Below are 15,875 nucleotides of genomic sequence, written 5' to 3'. Positions count from 1 at the left end.
AGTGGTGAAGGAAACGAAGAGAATGCTTCTCTGAGAAGTAAAAGGATGTTCAGGGAGGAATTCTGTAGACATTGATGACATTTATAGTGTATGGATGAACTGCTTTTTTGAGAAAGAACCAGTGTGTAACGATACCTGGGAATCCGCAACCAGTCGTATTGGGAAGGGTAACATTCCATTGGCGGCTGTGGCTTACGCCCGTAGACGGTAGTAGCATCTTCGAACGTCGAAGTCTTGATGCCAGCTGCAGCGTCTAGGCTGCGCCTGCAGAACAGAATATCGGCACGTTGGGTGAGGCCCGGGGGAGCCGATCGAACCACGTGAAGAGCTTTGGCCTCGGTTGGGCCCCATTCCCGGCTCAACGTCCCATTGGCTAACGGTCCATCTTGCCTCGGCACCGCCAATTGGCTCTCATCCATGGATTGGCTGGGACGGTGCTCAGTCTGTTCTACTATCAAGTGATGATGATGTTTGGAGACCAAACCTTGCATGATGCAACGTGCGATGTCGTAAACTCTTTAACAAAACTCGGCCGACCTTTCGGGCGAGCCATGGGAAGATCCGATGCGACTCTGCTTGCAGCTCATTTGCAAGCAATACTCCTCAGTAGGTCATTTAAGCGGATATACTATGTTGACGCTGTTGAACTTCGTGCGAAAAAGAAAGGCCTGTACTAACGCTGGTCGCAGCTTCCCGGCCCTCACCGTGTAGGCACACCATCTGCATGTACACCTCCATGTAACAGCCCGGCCGATACGTACCAAAGTCGATTCAGTTCCTGCGATCGCATTAAAGGGACGATGACCCCCATCAAGTAACCATCCGATCTTTCCTCACAGACCTTTCCAACCATCCTTCGCAGTATTGGAACTCTGGTATCTTTCGAATATGTCCATTCGTACTGTCGGTATTGTTGGCACTGGCGTGATTGGAGCATCGTGGACCGGTCTCTTTCTCGCTCATGGCCTGCGTGTGATTGTTGCAGACCCGGCACCTGGCGCAGAGGAGAAACTGGCGTCCTATTTGGAGAGTATCTGGCCTGCGCTAGAGACCATGGGTCTTGATGATAAGTAATTGCAACACTAGACTCATCCGGTGTGCCACAAGCTGATTCGGACTCTCCATACAGCGCTTCTCTTTCGAACTACCAGTTTGTAGGCGCGACTCTAGGCAGACACTACAAAGACGTGGACTTTTTGCAAGAGGTGAGTGTATATAATAAGCTGCTCTACGAGTTCACCAGCTAATAGGATGGCACAGAATGCGCCCGAAAGGACAGATCTTAAAACCAAACTTCTTGCCGAGATCGACGCGGCTGTTCGACCAGATGTTGTCATCGCCTCTTCATCTTCAGGAATTCCAAGCTCGAAATTCATCAGCCAATGTCAGCACCCTGAACGAGTACTCATTGGCCACCCGTTCAACCCACCCCATCTCATGCCACTTGTAGAAGTCGTCCCACATTCAAACACAAGTGCGTCAGCTATCTCGAATGCAATGGACTTTTACGAGTCCGTGGGACGGCGTCCTGTTCACATCAAAGAGGAAGTACCCGGTTTTGTCGCCAACCGTCTTCAAGCTGCCCTTTGTAATGAGGCATACAGCCTAGTGGCTCGTGGTGTAGTCACCGCCCAGGACCTTGGTGCGTCTCTCGTTTTCCCCATGTCTTCCTTGGTTTGCTGACCATAGGTGCCCAGACGCTTGCGTCACTACTAGTCTGGGGCCTCGGTGGGCCATGGTTGGGCCATTCCTGGCGAATGCAATGGGAGGAGGCGGTGGCAGTGAAGGGTTTAAGCACCTTCTCGAGCATCTAGGACCTGCAAGCCGAATCTGGGTTGAGGACATGCAGGAACACAAGTTCGACTGGTCACAGGATAGCATTGATGCCTTAGGTTCAAGCGTTTCCGACGAGCTTCAAGGTAAAGACGTCCAAGAGCTCGAGCAAAAGCGGGATAACGACCTCGTCAAATTCTTCAAGATTAAGGGCGTGAGGCGTACAAGCTTCCATGGTATTGCGCTTTAATCCCATCAAACCCGTAGCACGAGTACCATCTTTGTCAAGCACAATGTTTTCTAGTGTTCACGTAAGGTCCCGGAGTTTCGTAAACTTCCAGTTCCCCTCATGTTCACCTCACTCCACCTCAACACAGTAAGCAACGTTCATGACTTCGTATGCACATTCCTCACTGCGTTAGACATCGAGAAGTCCTCGTATGCTCTACACAGATATATTTTTACTCTAGTAATCATCGAAAGGTCCCCTGTGTGCCCAACACATACGCATTTGCCACTCTTGATCATCAAGAAGTCTCCTGTATGCCCCACAGTTACCTGCGGCATTCGCCAGATTTCCCAGCCATGCGCATGTAGTAGCCTCGTACATAAGCTTCGCCCATAGTGCCGCACTACTACTACGACGTCTACTACGAGACCCTTCTAGCCACATCACAATTGCGCAGGCAGCAGCGACCGTGCCACATACCACTTCACCTATCTGATGCTAGCGCAAGGCCTCAGCGGTGGAGATACCACCCTATACTAGCGTCTTAATGCGCTGAATAAATTGCCTTTATTTACTACTTCACCTTTGCCTACGCAGCCATTCCACAAGCCAAGCACGTCTACCAACGCTCACTCATACGTACACAACTACCCAAGCCACCCCTCATCTCTACTTTCCCCGCCACTATGGAACAAATCACAAAGTTCGTCGACCACCTGTACACGTACCCAAGAGTTGACCAGCTCCACGCGTACCCTGAAGATTGGGATGACAAGTCGCAAGAGGATAAAAAACAGTTTATGGAACAATTTCTGGAGCATTGGGGCTACACGATTTACAGAACATATTATGGCCCTGGCTCTGATGAGCAATGGACGAAGCTGCTCGAAACCATCGCCGACGGTGTGGGAAAAGGTCTCGCTGAACTGGAGGAGGCGGATAAGAAGCCTGACGCTGTTACGAAAGCAAGAGATTGGTTTCGACTTGATGCACGCTCCCTTCCTACTACCTTGAACGGATTGACACTGGAAGACCTCCGGCAAGTGTATCGGGAAGGAATTGGGGGCCAACCGATGAGGGGGCTACAGCGTAACAACTGGGGTACTACCATCTTTCTGTTAGCGGATGCCCAAGTGCTACAAGATCCTGACCTCAATCTGCTGAAAGTTGCGGACGCGAAGTACGACCCTGTTGCTGCTGTACCTAAGAACTCCCGGGTTGGTCCACAGCGATACTTTGGATGGTTCACTATACCAACGACAGCCGTTTTGGACTTTTACAATTGGATGGATATATTCACATTTGAGCAAATCTCCAGCCATGCATTGCCAGGAACACACTGGGATGTGGGATGCAAATAAATGGAAATGATAGACTACGTCTAGGTATAGGAGACGGGTAGAACAGAGAAATTGAAGTTACAGTCACTATGAGAGGGCAGTTGCAACGCTCACCAAGCGCAGGCATACCCAGGACCAAAGTGTATTTGAGTGAAGTGTATTAATGCAAGTCTACCAACCAATCCCACGACGAACACCGTCTTTACCGACTTCCATGTCTTGGTAGTCTCATTCAACGTCCATATTACGACCTACTTCCATCTCTTCGCTCATCGCAATCCAAATAATTATTCCGAAACCATTCAAAGATACCCAGTCCAAGTAACAAGCCAAGCATACGATCAAAAAACGAAGGACCGTTCCGAGAAGCTCCTTCTGGTAGCCTCTGTTTTCTCTGCTCTTTCTTCTGCCCTTTCTCCCGCCGTCCCTGCCGCTGCGTCCGCTCGCGGACGCTTTCAACATCATGCACCAGACTCCGTACAACCTGTTTCGCCTCGCGCTCAGATACCTCATGTTTTGCAGCAAGTTGCTTGATGAGGAGTTTCTTTATCAAATCCGCCCTTTCGCGGCGGGCAGCTTCGAGGCTCTGGGTACGAGCATTGTAGTTTTTCTCGCTGTCGGCGCCGGAGTAGTCTGTTGGCGCGGTGGCTGCCCGTGTGAGGTAGTATTTTTCTATCGCTTTGACTAATTTGTCGTCTGGCAGGAATGGCCCTCCGGTAAGAGGCGCTTTGAGGTAGACCCGTTCGTGTGCTGTGAAGGGGCAGGTGGCGCAGTGAAGTGCTGGATTGTGGACGATGTGTTTTGCAACGGGTTTCGAGACGGGCGTTGCAGAAGAGCACGCCAGTCGCGTTTGTCGCGAAAGTGGTCTTGAGGCGTTCAAGATGCGTGTGCGCATCATGGGTAGAAGAAACGACATTATGATGAGACTGGGTTGTTTTGATACTTAAGACGACCTCGGGAGATGATTATGGGTATGTGAGCTGGTTGTAGAGTTTTTATGTATTCCATGTAGGCAGCAGGATAATATTTATCCGGTCGTGACAGTCATCTGGTTCTCTGCGGTTTTCCGTTGTAGTACCACGGTTCCAGAGAAGACACTCCGCCAACCTTGACGCATCGGAAGGAACCGGCTTGGATGTTACTAATCTATCCCCCCACACAGGCTATGGTAGTAATCGCGTATAAAAGAGATGTTCGCGGAGATTCAGTGTGTATACCATCTACATACACTGGCTGGGCCGCCGGGTTGGCGGACGCGCTTGTAGATGATGCGCTCAGAGACAAGCTTGATAATCAGGTAGATGTTCAAAAGACATAGTGCGACATGCAGTAAAGGAACAAGAACAAGCTGTAGCCAAAGGGAGGCAGGCAAAGTCGCCAAACCAACCACTTCTCCATTCATCACCACCACTATCTAGTATCTACTACTTCCACCAGACTCTACATGCTTTCTAAGGATATCATAGCTCTCGCAATATACGCTCACCAACAAACCAACGCAAGCGAATGACAAGAAAAAATGCTGTAGAAAGATGCATGCTTATGTGACTGACGTCTATCCAAACGATCATCATATACACAACCAAAAAGGAAACCACCGGGACCCGCCCAAGCAGCAATGATGATGCGTGAGTGGATGACCAGTGGGAAGAGAATAGACAACGTTCCCCTGTCCGTCATATACACATCCACCTCTTTCGCAAGCAAGGGGATGACAAGCCTACAAGAAAGGCAGCACAACACCCTTCCTCATCGGACTCCCCCTGCCATCCACCGTGCTGCCCTCAGCACTGTATCCAGAATCGCGATCAACGTCGTCATTGTCAAAGTCGATGTCGAAATCCGGTTCTTTCTCCTCCTCAGCTTCCTCGCCGTCCTCGTCACCGTCCCACGCTTTCTGTGTCGCGCCGCGCGAGTTCCAGCGTAGCGTGCGGCTGATGCTATCGAACCACTCTGTGGGCTGGGAGAGGACAGTGGGGAAAGGGTATTGGGAAGCGGCAATGGTGACGTGGTCGCCCTGGCGGAGCTCGACGCGGCCCTTGCCGTCGAAGGCGCAGTAGGCGGTTGCGCGCGACTTGAGGGGGACCGCGATGCGGAGGAGCATGCTGTCGTTGAGGAGCATGGGGCGGAAGGAGAGGGTGTGCGGGCAGATGGGGGTGAGGAGGATGGCGGGGATGTCTGGGTGCACGAGCGAGCCGCCTGCGGAGAGGGAGTAGGCGGTCGAGCCTGTGGGCGTGGAGAAGATGACGCCGTCGGCTTGGACTACGGTCAGCAGGTTGTTGTCGCCGTAGAGCTCGAGGTTCGAGACGTAGGGCGATGGGCCGCGGTCGATGACGAGCTCGTTGAGGACCTCGAATTGCTCGGCTTCAATGTGCGATGGTGAGCCTTGGGCCGCGGCGTTCTTCTGGTACCGGTATACCGTGCATGTGAAGCGCATGCGCAGGTTTACGCGCATACCCGTTTCGCACATGATCTTGTCGAGCGCGGGCCTGTACTGTGCGAACTCAAAGTTGGTGAGGAACCCGAGGCTGCCGAGCGAGAAGGAGAGAATCGGTGGCACGATACGCTGGAAGAGCCACGAGGTGAAGAGTACGGTGCCGTCTCCACCGAGAGTGAGGACAAGGTCGAAGATCTCAGGGGTTTCCCAGCATAGATCTGGTGTCCACCAGCGGAGCATGTTCTCGTAGCGCTTGTCCTTGGCCAACAATGAGGCTGCGTCGAAGCGCTTCGACTTGCGCAGCTTGTGGTCTACGTAGACATTCACTCCCACGTCTGAGCCGTAGCGGGAGGTCGTCATGAGCCATTCTGCCAATTCGCGCGTGAGGTATACAAGGTTGTTATCGCGCGCCTTGGTGACAATCATGACATTGCGCACCGTCATCTTGATGGGTCGGCGCTGCAACTGCTTCGAGACCTCACGGACGCTGTTCGCCGTCTGCATGAGCCTCGAATGCGATATCGTGTCGTCCTCGGCATCGCTCATCTCTTCCATGACCTTTCCAAGGTTCACGGCCTTGTCAAACTTCTTGTGGAAGAAGCATGGTGATGCGAGCGCAGCCATCTTGCTGGCGGAAAGGTCGGCCGAGTGCAGTTCCAGCTCGTTGAGCGCCTTTGCGAGTTGCGAGTGCGTGATGCTCTTTGAGCGCGCACTCTTCCCTGCGCTCTCCATTATAGCGGTGTCCATGGACTGTGACGTCGATGATGGTGGTGGCCGAGACTGCAACGCCTTAAGAATGGTCTGGCGGGGGATCGCAGAGTCGATGGAGCAGGCGTTCTTGCGGTGCTTCCGGATGCGATGCTCGCCAAAAGAGGGCACGCGCGGGAGGACGGAGAGGTTCTCGATGGACGAGGACTTGGTGATAACGGTGGGGTCGTCGTTGCGGGAGGATTCGTCCGATGTCAGACTGGCTGGATCTTGTGTTGCAGCGGGCGTACCGCCAATTTCTTGCGTTACTACCGATGCATTATACGGCGCGTCCTGGGGGCAGTGGACGCTGGTCTGCGGAGGCTGTGGAGACTCTGGGCGGGTGGGATTATTAAATGAGGCATCGGCATCGACGGGGTTAAGGTCGGAGAAACTTGAGTTGGGCGCCTGTGGGGACAGGAGCGGATGAACCTTGGCCGGACTAAACGGCTCCCCATTCTGGTATGTTGCCGATAACATCGTCGCTTGATTCTGTCTTAGTGATCGAGCTTCGTTAAGCGCGCTTGGTGTGCAGGTTGGCGAGTGCGATATTAATTGGCGTCGTTATTCGGTTGCGGCGGCAAGTATGTTCGCAAAGTATGTACAGCGAAAGATGAACGTATCCAGACGGTTCGGTCAAAGGTAATAGATGCTCCAGGCAAAATGAAAAGGAGAGGAAGGAAGCGAGGGATTGTACTACTGCATAGGCGCGAGTCGTAATGTTGTGTGATGGCTGCTAACGGTGATCGTGTAACCCGTCGTGGAAGTAAAGATTATATTGAAGGAAGAGCCCGGCTCGACCTTGTACAAAAAAGAAGAAGAAGAAGACGTGAAGTGTGCACGACGGTGTCGTGGCCGAAAGAGCGAAGGCGCAGGTGGGGGAAAGACAGTGGTGCAGCTTGAGGCAGGTATTAGGCACGATGCGACACCTACTATATTCACTCTCCGTCTCAATGACATCTCTGCCACCGCCATTATGGAGCAGTGCCACATCACGATCCCATGCGCCAGCCTCAAACCAAAGATTCCGCCATCTGTAGCGGCTAGCCCGCCGGCAACGTTGTGACACTTCGCGTGTCACAAACTCGTGGGTCCACGCCGGAGCATCTGCCAAACATAGAACGACGCTTCACCCCAAACCGCGATCTTGACACAGATCACAACGGCCCAGAAGTTCCTGTCATCCTGTCTTCGCAGGCACGCTCCACAGCATGGCCACACCGCTGGATTGACAGAATCCTTCGATGACCCTGAGGTTCATGGTCGAGAAGCGCTCGCTCACCGACGGGTCTCAGTTATCGGATCATACCGACACCCTCCGTGTTTGATCCACACGTCGTTTACAAAGCCACAGCGGGTACTACAATCAAGGGGAATTGTAATCGTGATTCAGGACGAATCGCATCACCACAAAAGTTATGCCATCTGTCGGCTGTACTAGCGAAATCTTTTGGAGGACGAAACGACCCAACGGGGCTTAGTCCGCAGCCAACAGTAATCGGTTGCTTCGAATCTTCATCTGGTACAGGAGAGTTTTAGACGAGACAGCTGACTCCTCGCTAAATGTAGACCTCTTTGACACGTCTACCGGGCGATTGCGGACTGCATGACATTGCTGCCGTTAGTACCGATGGCCCACAGACCTCATACGCCACGCATGGCTAAGACATGGGATGGAAATGTGGCAAGCGTGTACGGGACATGTCGCGTGGAACATTGGGTGAAGTGGGCTCATAACCGCTACCGACATGGTTGCAGGGCCCGTCTCCGTGTCGTTTCTGTCCACTCACAGGCAAGCGACTGTGTGTTTGCCTCAGGGCTCAAGCTGGTTGCTGAAACTCGCGCATGATAACAGCCTGCCCAGGCACTATTTCTCACTAAGCGTACGAGAGCCTCAACTGCCGATGTCCTGGAAGCTGGACGCATTGTTGTGCGCTGGCAAGTGGGGTGCGGTCCGAAGCGCAAGAAGTAACCAGGCGCTTGTGGCTGTCATGTCGCCGGCTTGGTGTAGAAGGTTAGTAGTTAGCAGAAGAATCATGCCTGAGCGTATGCAGTCGGAAGTATCGATGTTTCGTTGGGTATGACTTTACAGTCTTTTGATATTCATCACATATCGTGGTATCTAGTGAGGTCGTAACGAAAAGAAATTCGACAAGCCAGACGCTTATTGGAGAGCCTTGCGAGCAAAGGTGGGCAGAACGAAAGCCGCCTCGTGGATCTCCTTGCTGTAGTACCTGCAAAGCTGCTCCTCCTCTTCGGTAGACCAGCTGCGAAGGGGCTTCTTGAGGTCGCGGTTGGCGTCCTTGCTGCAAACCATGAAACCGATCTGGCCGGAGGGGTAGGTGGGGATGGTGGTGTAACCGTACTCGACGTTGGGGAAGACCTCCTTGCAAGCCTTCTTGAGGTTGACAATGAGGGGCATGTGAAGCCATTGGTTCTCGGCTATACAAGAATGTTAGCCATTGACCAAAGCAGCACCTTTCCGGCGCATGGCGGTCGAAAAGTGGACGTGAACTGAGTGGACTAGGAGAGGGCTTACAACCTTGGGTGGTAATGACACCGCCTTCGCGGAGCGCACCGTTGAGCAACTCGAAGTAGGACTTCTGGAAGAGAGCCTCGGCGGGACCCTCTGGGTCGCTGGAGTCGGTGATGATGACGTCGAACTCGCCCTTCTTGTCCTCGAGGAACTTGAAGCCGTCGCCGACGATGGTGGTGGTCTTGGGGTGCTCGAAGCCGACAGACATGCCGGGGAGATATTGCTTGGAGAGGCGGATGACAGCCTCGTCGATGTCGCAGAGGGTAGCCTCCTTGACACAGTCGTGCTTGACGACCTCACGGAGGACACCACCGTCACCACCGCCGATGACCAAGACCTTCTCGGGGTTGGGGTGGGCGTTCATGGCCAAGTGGGTGATCATCTCCTGGTATCTGCTCTACTATTAACCATTGTCCGCGTATTCCCATCCGGTTGTGACGTACGAGAACTCATCGCGCTCGGTGCATTGGATGACGTTGTCGAGGACGAGGACGGTGCCGTAGTTGGTCGACTCGAAGATGAGGACGTCCTGGTACTTGCTCTTCTCGTGGTGAAGAACCTCCTTGACCTGGAGGGTCATGGCCTGGCCGGGCCACATGCCGGAGATCTCGCGGAACCAGCCATCTATACCGAATGTCAGTAATTCAAAGGGTGTGGTTGTATGACTGCTGTAAAAGTCGAGTTTACTTACCCTTGATGGTAGGGTGTTCAATGGCAGGCATCTTGAAGGGTTTGTAGGTGGAAAAAGGTGTATAGAGTAAAGGTGATCTACGGGAGTAAACAGAAGATTGACAGAGCTGTCGCCGGATATATATGGGGACCTTCAGGTTGGCGGAGTTTTTCCTGGTGTTTGCGTTGGGCACAATTTTCTAGGCCTATGCACGTCACTGGTCGCGCGCGCCGTACCTGCCCCGCCATCCCCCACCATCATCCCGGGAAGGTCCAGCCGCAAGGCATCTGTATTGGGTAGCATTATCTCCATCTCACGTCTGCACTTCATACTGCCATCCCACGTCCCTTTTTTGCGTGATGTTCGCGGGCAGACGGCGCAGATGCGACACCGAGTTGATGTAGAGGGTGGCTAAAGCAGTGCTGACAACGAGGGCGGCCGTCAGCCTGCAAGTGCAAGGTTCATACTAACACGCAAATGGGTGTAGACTGCAGATAGGAGGAGCATAAAGAGCCGGGACGCAACGCTCACAATGAGATCAACACGTAGTTTCATTACCACTGGGTATCACTCAGAAGCGGCCCAAACATGACCGAAGTTGTCCCAGTGCAAGACCCAGCCCAGGAGGAGCGCAGCAGAGTAGAGCAAGTTGTCGCGACCAAGGCATATGTGAAGGACCCTGAGCTACTGCCATGGTACACGAAGGAATTGGAAGAGCCTAGTCCGGAAACGCGAGATCTGTTTGAAAAGTACAGCAAAGTACGACCAGCGGACATCGTCACGCACATCAAACGTGTGAGAGATGAAGCATTCTCGGTCGTGAGTCTATTCTGCCATACATAACAAGAGCGAGCTGCACTGACGATCTTGTAGTTCCCGTATCCTTGCTTGGGAAATTGGGGTTTCTTGAACTTTTCCATCGAGAAGAACCCAGCCTACCAGGAAGTCCTCAGTCGCATCAAGGAGGGGGAGCAATTCCTCGACCTTGGATGTTGTATGGGGCAGGACATCCGCAAGCTGGTCCACAACGGCGCGCCCTCCGAGAACACGTACGCGTCCGATGTCAAAACAGACTTCTGGGGCTTTGGCTATGATCTGTTTCTCGACAAGTCAACTCTGCAGACACAGTTCATGGAAGCCGACATCTTCGATGTCAACTCGGAGCTGAAGCAGGTAGACGGCAAGATCGACATGATCAATGCCGCCTCGTTCTTCCACCTGTTCGATTGGGACGGTCAGGTCAAAGCAGCTAAGCGCGTGGTCCAACTGTTGAGGCCAGTGGCTGGAAGTCTCATCATTGGACGCCAAGGTGGCAAGCCTGAAGCCGGCAGCTTTTCACACCTCATGAAAGAGCAGACTGCTTTTTGGCACAATCCAGAGTCCTGGGCGAGCTTGTGGAAGCAGGTCGGGGAGGAGACTGGAACGAAATGGAAGGCGGAAGCTGTGCTTGGTGAAGAAGATCTATCGAAGAGGATGAAGACGACGCTTGTGCCTGCCGGTACAAGGTTCATGACCTTTACTGTACGTAGGGTGTAGATGGTTTCCGGTGGATGTAGAATTTGGGATAGATAGACATGATCGTGGCTGCTACATGGGGATTGCGGAGCAACAGCCAATGAGCGTCATCCAGGGTCCGAGCAGACAGGCCAGACTCAATCTGGCTTCAACACCATTGCATCTCCAATCCACAGCCCATTAATACCAAATCTTCCTGTCGCTCACCCAATTAACCCGCCTAACACATACATTCACCATGGACCCCTACTCGCCCGAAGGAGGTTCGTCAAATCGCCAGCCACGCCAGCTCAAGCCCCGCTAACGACCGTCCAGAGCTCATAAACATCCACTCGGCCTTCCATGCCGGCGCCTACCAGCAAGTCCTCGATTTCGACACGTCGTCCTTTTCCGCGTCAAACGCGCTGCCTGTTCGCGTCCTCAAACTCCGCAGCCAAATTGCGCTGGGCCAAGCACAAGCCGTTTCCAGCGAGCTCGCATCTGAGAAGACACCAGATCTGGTCGCAGTAAAGCTACTAGCAGACTATGAGCAGGGCAAAGACGTAGTGGACCAGGCGAAGAAGCTGGCAGAGCAACACGGACAGGAGAACCTGACGGTGCAGCTTTGCGCGGGCATCGTCTTGGAGAGGGCGGGCGAGACAGAGGCTGCGCTTGATGTACTGAGCAAGCACCAGGGCAGCTTGGATGCGTACGTTGGACATTCCCTCTGCGTGGACTATCCTAGGAATCATGGCTAACATGCGAAAAGGGTAGCACTCATTGTACAAATCCACCTCCAACAAAACCGCACAGATCTGGCTGCAAAAGAGGCTCAGCGCGCACGGAAATGGGCACAAGACAGTCTGCTAGTAAATATTGCCGAGAGTTGGGTTGGCATGCGCGAGGTAAGTCCCTACATCGACTGTCACATGCCATAACACTGACACCACTCAGGGCGGCGAGAAGTACCAGTCCGCTTTCTACGTCTTCGAAGAACTAGCCACAACCGCTCAATCCACCTCCCCACACTCGCTCGTCGCACAGGCCGTATCGGAGATCCACCTTGGCCGCCTCCCAGAAGCCGAAGCCGCTCTCCAACAAGCCATTTCCATCGACGGCACCTCGGCCGACACAATCGCAAACCTCATCGTCCTCAACACACTGCTCGGAAAGAAGGAAGAGACTGAGCAACTAAAGTCACAGCTGCAAACCTCCGCCCCACAGCACAGGGCAGTCGCAGACTGGGCGAGCAAGAAGGCCGAATTTGCCAGTGCCGCCGCAAAGTACACACCAAAGTTTGAAGTTGCTTCATAGGAGGAGGACGCCTTTGCGCATTTGGTGTCTACAGGAGTGGTGTATCAAGACGTGGATGCTATTGAGCCCAACATCAGGCCTGGAGAGACAACATTCGACAGCGCTACTTAGGATAAGCGGGATGCCACGATTGTGGAACGAGAAATAACGAATATGTGGATGCATCCGACGGTGCAAGACTTGGAGGCTGCCGGCACGTGGGCATCCGATAGCGATGATGAAAGTCAGGAATATCATAAGAACAAATAGACGACATTGCAAACAGGTGCCTGTAACGCACATGCAACAGTTTGGAACGGAATTGGTTGCAGTGCAGACAATCGTCATCTCTACACCCCTTTGACATTCCGGATACCATACAAGCATGCTACTGTCTACCCATGTCACTATTGTCTCTAGCAGCTGTCAAAGCTACCTGGATATTTACTCAACGAATCCCTCCGGGTACAGAGAAGAGGGACGATTCAAAAGCACTTAGAGTCCTTCGACTAACTCAGCTGTACACCAGAGTGTGGGGGCGAAAGTAGGTATACCTCAGCCTTGCATGATATCTCGAATCCATATCAGGAAGGCCCGTGTACCAGGGTCCTTCACAGTCACTGTGGGGTAAACGTCACGATAGCATAGTCCATCCACTCCACGTCGACAAACGGAAAAATACAAAGTGTGTCTAATCACAACATCTGTAGCCTCATCTACTGTCTTGTTCCATAACCTTTCCACACTGACAAGGCTGAATGTACCTAGGTAGGCAGCCCCTCGTGTAACACACATCTGTGACATCACACCACTTACGCCCGTCAGCACTTGAGCCTCACCCCGCAAACAGCCAGCCGACACCACGCATGCCCACCTAGTTTAAAGACCTAGCTTCCCAGCAACCCGGGTTTAGAAGCAATGACCCACCGCCATCCCAGGGCTAGTAGCATACCGCCAGCTCCGCGGCTCCCATCATGTCTTCGCTACTAGAATACCGACCTCTAGCTCAGGACGAGTTTCGGCTGCTCATCCTTATCCCTGCAGTGTCGATAACAGCTCCACTCAGAGTGCACGTCTTCCACGATAATGTGTACAACCCCGAAGCATCCTACGCCGCACTATCGTATACATGGGCGTCCAAGCTTGAAGGCAATGACGACAGCAACGATGTACTCGAGTCTGTGGATGTGGACGGACACGAGACGTTTCTGCACCAGAATCTAGCCAAGGCACTGCGGTCTATTCGCCGTGAGGTCCCGCAGTGTATCTGGGCCGACGCACTATGTATAGACCAAAACAACATCCCAGAGCGCAACGTCCAAGTCACGCTCATGCGGCAAATCTTCTCCAACGCAACGAATGTGTGGGCTTGGCTGGGACCGCCGGCGAAAGGGAGTAATCTAGCCATGGACTTCCTCGCCAATCTAGCCAGTCGCTCTGACGAAGAAGGCATCGGCCCATGGCTTGGAAACGAAGGCATGCACCCAGATACATACCCCACATGGGAAGGTCTCCGAGCCCTAATGGCGCGAAACTGGTGGAAAAGAGCCTGGATAGTACAAGAATTCGCGCTAGCAAAAGACGTAGTCTTCATCTGCGGCACGCGCCGCGTCTCCGCTGACGCCCTCGAAGCAGCCGACCACCTCATCTTCATGGAATTCACGCCTTCGAAGAACGAACGCGTGACGGCTTTAACGCGCGCCGTGGATATCAACCCCCGCGTTCTCGATCCAGCGCGGAATCTCATGAGTCTGCGCCGAAGACTACAAGAAGGAGAACAGCTTTCCGCGTTAGCGACGCTGCAGATGACGAGATTGACGAATGCGACGGATCCGAGGGATCATTTGTTTGCCAAGATAGGACTCTCTGGGATGGAGTTGGTGCAGTTGTGTCCGCCGGATTATAATGCCCAGGCGGAGGATATCTGGTTCACGTTCCTCAAGGAGTTTATACGGCAGAAGCAGGATCTTTATGTCATTTGTCTGGCGGGGATGCAACCGCGGACGAAATATGCATATGCACTCCCGTCATGGCTGCCCGATTGGGGGCCGTCGAAACCGCAATATATGCTCTGCTCGCTTTTCACGGGGAAGCAGTGGCCGTTCTTTGATGCGGCGAGTGGCGCGGCTGCTGTTGCTACGATTTCGAGCGAGAAGATGGAAGACGGTATCTTCCTCAGGTGTAAGGGACTTGTGGTCGATACGGTTGATGGCGTCGCAGGCGATCCGTGGTGGACAGACAGACCGACGTCTCTCCGCCAGTCGAAATGTAAGAAGAACGCGTATGGAACACAGGTCGGTGCGTTTGAAGCGTTATTGAGGACAGTCACTGCCCACACGAATCGTATGGGTGCTTGGGGCGCGCCTCCACGGGAATTCAACACCATTTTCGCGAAACGGTGGCATGAGCTGAGGGATACGACGGCACCGTACGAAGCTGACAACACTCTCCCTCTTCCCCTCCCGTTCTACATGCGCGCGTCAGGTTTCGAGCGTGCATGGCGCAGTATGCGCAATCTGAAGTTGGATGGCGTGGAACTGCACGAGCATGTTGAAGCTGGGCTGATAGACGCACAGAACAAAGCGCAGGCGTCGAGTGTGGGATCCTCAGAGGAAGGGCACGAATTTGATTTCTCGGTCCCAGCACCGTTTCACCCGCTGTGGACTGCGCTTGAGCATAGCGCTGGTCAGGTTTGCTACGAAAGGTTTGTTTATACTACTGAGGGAGGGTATCTTGGGGTTGGTTCTTCTACTGTAGAGCCGGGGGATAAGGTTGTTGTATTTCTGGGGTGTAAGGTACCCGCGGTGTTACGGCCGCTTGAGAAAGGAGGATACCAGCTTATTGGGGAGACTTATCTGGATGGCATCATGTATGGTGAGATGACAAAAGAATTAGGGAAGGAGGGGTCTGCTGTGCTGGTTGAGGATCTTGATATCTTTTAGGTGTAAAGTGTCGTTTTTGTTGTGCTTCCTTGGTTGATAGCTGCATCCATAAAATGCACGACTGGCAGTACGACGACTAATCAAGTAGCTACTGTGTATTGGCAGGCTGTCGCGAGGCTTTGAGAATCGGAAGCGGGATCTCAGCCCTAACAATGTGCGCCAACGGTCTCTACCATACAGGCCATTTCTCAAACTGTTTTGTCAGCTGCTGGAAGTCAAACATGTCCATGCGGGCATCTTCAGTACTGTCAGCGTGCAAGACCTTGGGACCGTTTGGAGAGGTCTTAGTTAAGGCCGCCCACTATCCTCAGACTCAGCCTGAGGCACGCCGCCAGAATACTAAGATCACCACTACATCGCGCGAACAAACACCGCGTCGGCCCCGCGTCTGCGAAAAAAGGCGGATCCAGATAG

The 15,875-nt window shown here is 53.3% G+C and overlaps 6 protein-coding genes across 6 annotated transcripts; 4 read left to right on the top strand and 2 right to left on the bottom strand.

Annotated features, from left to right (window-relative positions):
- Positions 1-888: 888 nt before the first annotated feature.
- Positions 889-2,023, top strand: J4E93_003189 (uncharacterized protein; the record flags this gene model as incomplete). Its single annotated transcript, XM_049341129.1, has 4 exons — positions 889-1,057; positions 1,087-1,205; positions 1,261-1,642; positions 1,698-2,023. 4 exons carry the CDS (start codon positions 889-891, stop codon positions 2,021-2,023), a joined length of 996 nt encoding a protein of 331 aa, XP_049202011.1.
- A 3,039-nt stretch (positions 2,024-5,062) lies between these two features.
- Positions 5,063-7,006, bottom strand: J4E93_003188 (uncharacterized protein; the record flags this gene model as incomplete). Its single annotated transcript, XM_049341128.1, has 1 exon — positions 5,063-7,006. One exon carries the CDS (start codon positions 7,004-7,006, stop codon positions 5,063-5,065), a length of 1,944 nt encoding a protein of 647 aa, XP_049202010.1.
- A 1,684-nt stretch (positions 7,007-8,690) lies between these two features.
- SPE3 (putrescine aminopropyltransferase) lies at positions 8,691-9,784 on the bottom strand (the record flags this gene model as incomplete). The annotated part of the gene is made up of 4 exons (XM_049341127.1): positions 8,691-8,968; positions 9,066-9,454; positions 9,506-9,686; positions 9,754-9,784. 4 exons carry the CDS (start codon positions 9,782-9,784, stop codon positions 8,691-8,693), a joined length of 879 nt encoding a protein of 292 aa, XP_049202009.1.
- Positions 9,785-10,320: 536 nt separating this feature from the next.
- On the top strand, positions 10,321-11,268 carry J4E93_003186 (uncharacterized protein; the record flags this gene model as incomplete). The annotated part of the gene is made up of 2 exons (XM_049341126.1): positions 10,321-10,551; positions 10,606-11,268. The coding sequence occupies 2 exons, from the start codon at positions 10,321-10,323 to the stop codon at positions 11,266-11,268; spliced, it is 894 nt and encodes a 297-aa protein (XP_049202008.1).
- A 217-nt stretch (positions 11,269-11,485) lies between these two features.
- On the top strand, positions 11,486-12,540 carry J4E93_003185 (uncharacterized protein; the record flags this gene model as incomplete). The annotated part of the gene is made up of 4 exons (XM_049341125.1): positions 11,486-11,510; positions 11,563-11,935; positions 11,996-12,131; positions 12,181-12,540. 4 exons carry the CDS (start codon positions 11,486-11,488, stop codon positions 12,538-12,540), a joined length of 894 nt encoding a protein of 297 aa, XP_049202007.1.
- A 953-nt stretch (positions 12,541-13,493) lies between these two features.
- Positions 13,494-15,461, top strand: J4E93_003184 (uncharacterized protein; the record flags this gene model as incomplete). Its single annotated transcript, XM_049341124.1, has 1 exon — positions 13,494-15,461. One exon carries the CDS (start codon positions 13,494-13,496, stop codon positions 15,459-15,461), a length of 1,968 nt encoding a protein of 655 aa, XP_049202006.1.
- Positions 15,462-15,875: the final 414 nt, after the last annotated feature.

This window comes from Alternaria ventricosa (assembly GCF_023758065.1).
Source record: "Alternaria ventricosa strain BMP 2768 chromosome Unknown scaffold_4, whole genome shotgun sequence".
NCBI lineage: Eukaryota > Fungi > Ascomycota > Dothideomycetes > Pleosporales > Pleosporaceae > Alternaria > Alternaria ventricosa.
Note: the sequence above shows the minus strand (reverse complement) of the source record. Positions and strands in the feature narration are given on the sequence as shown.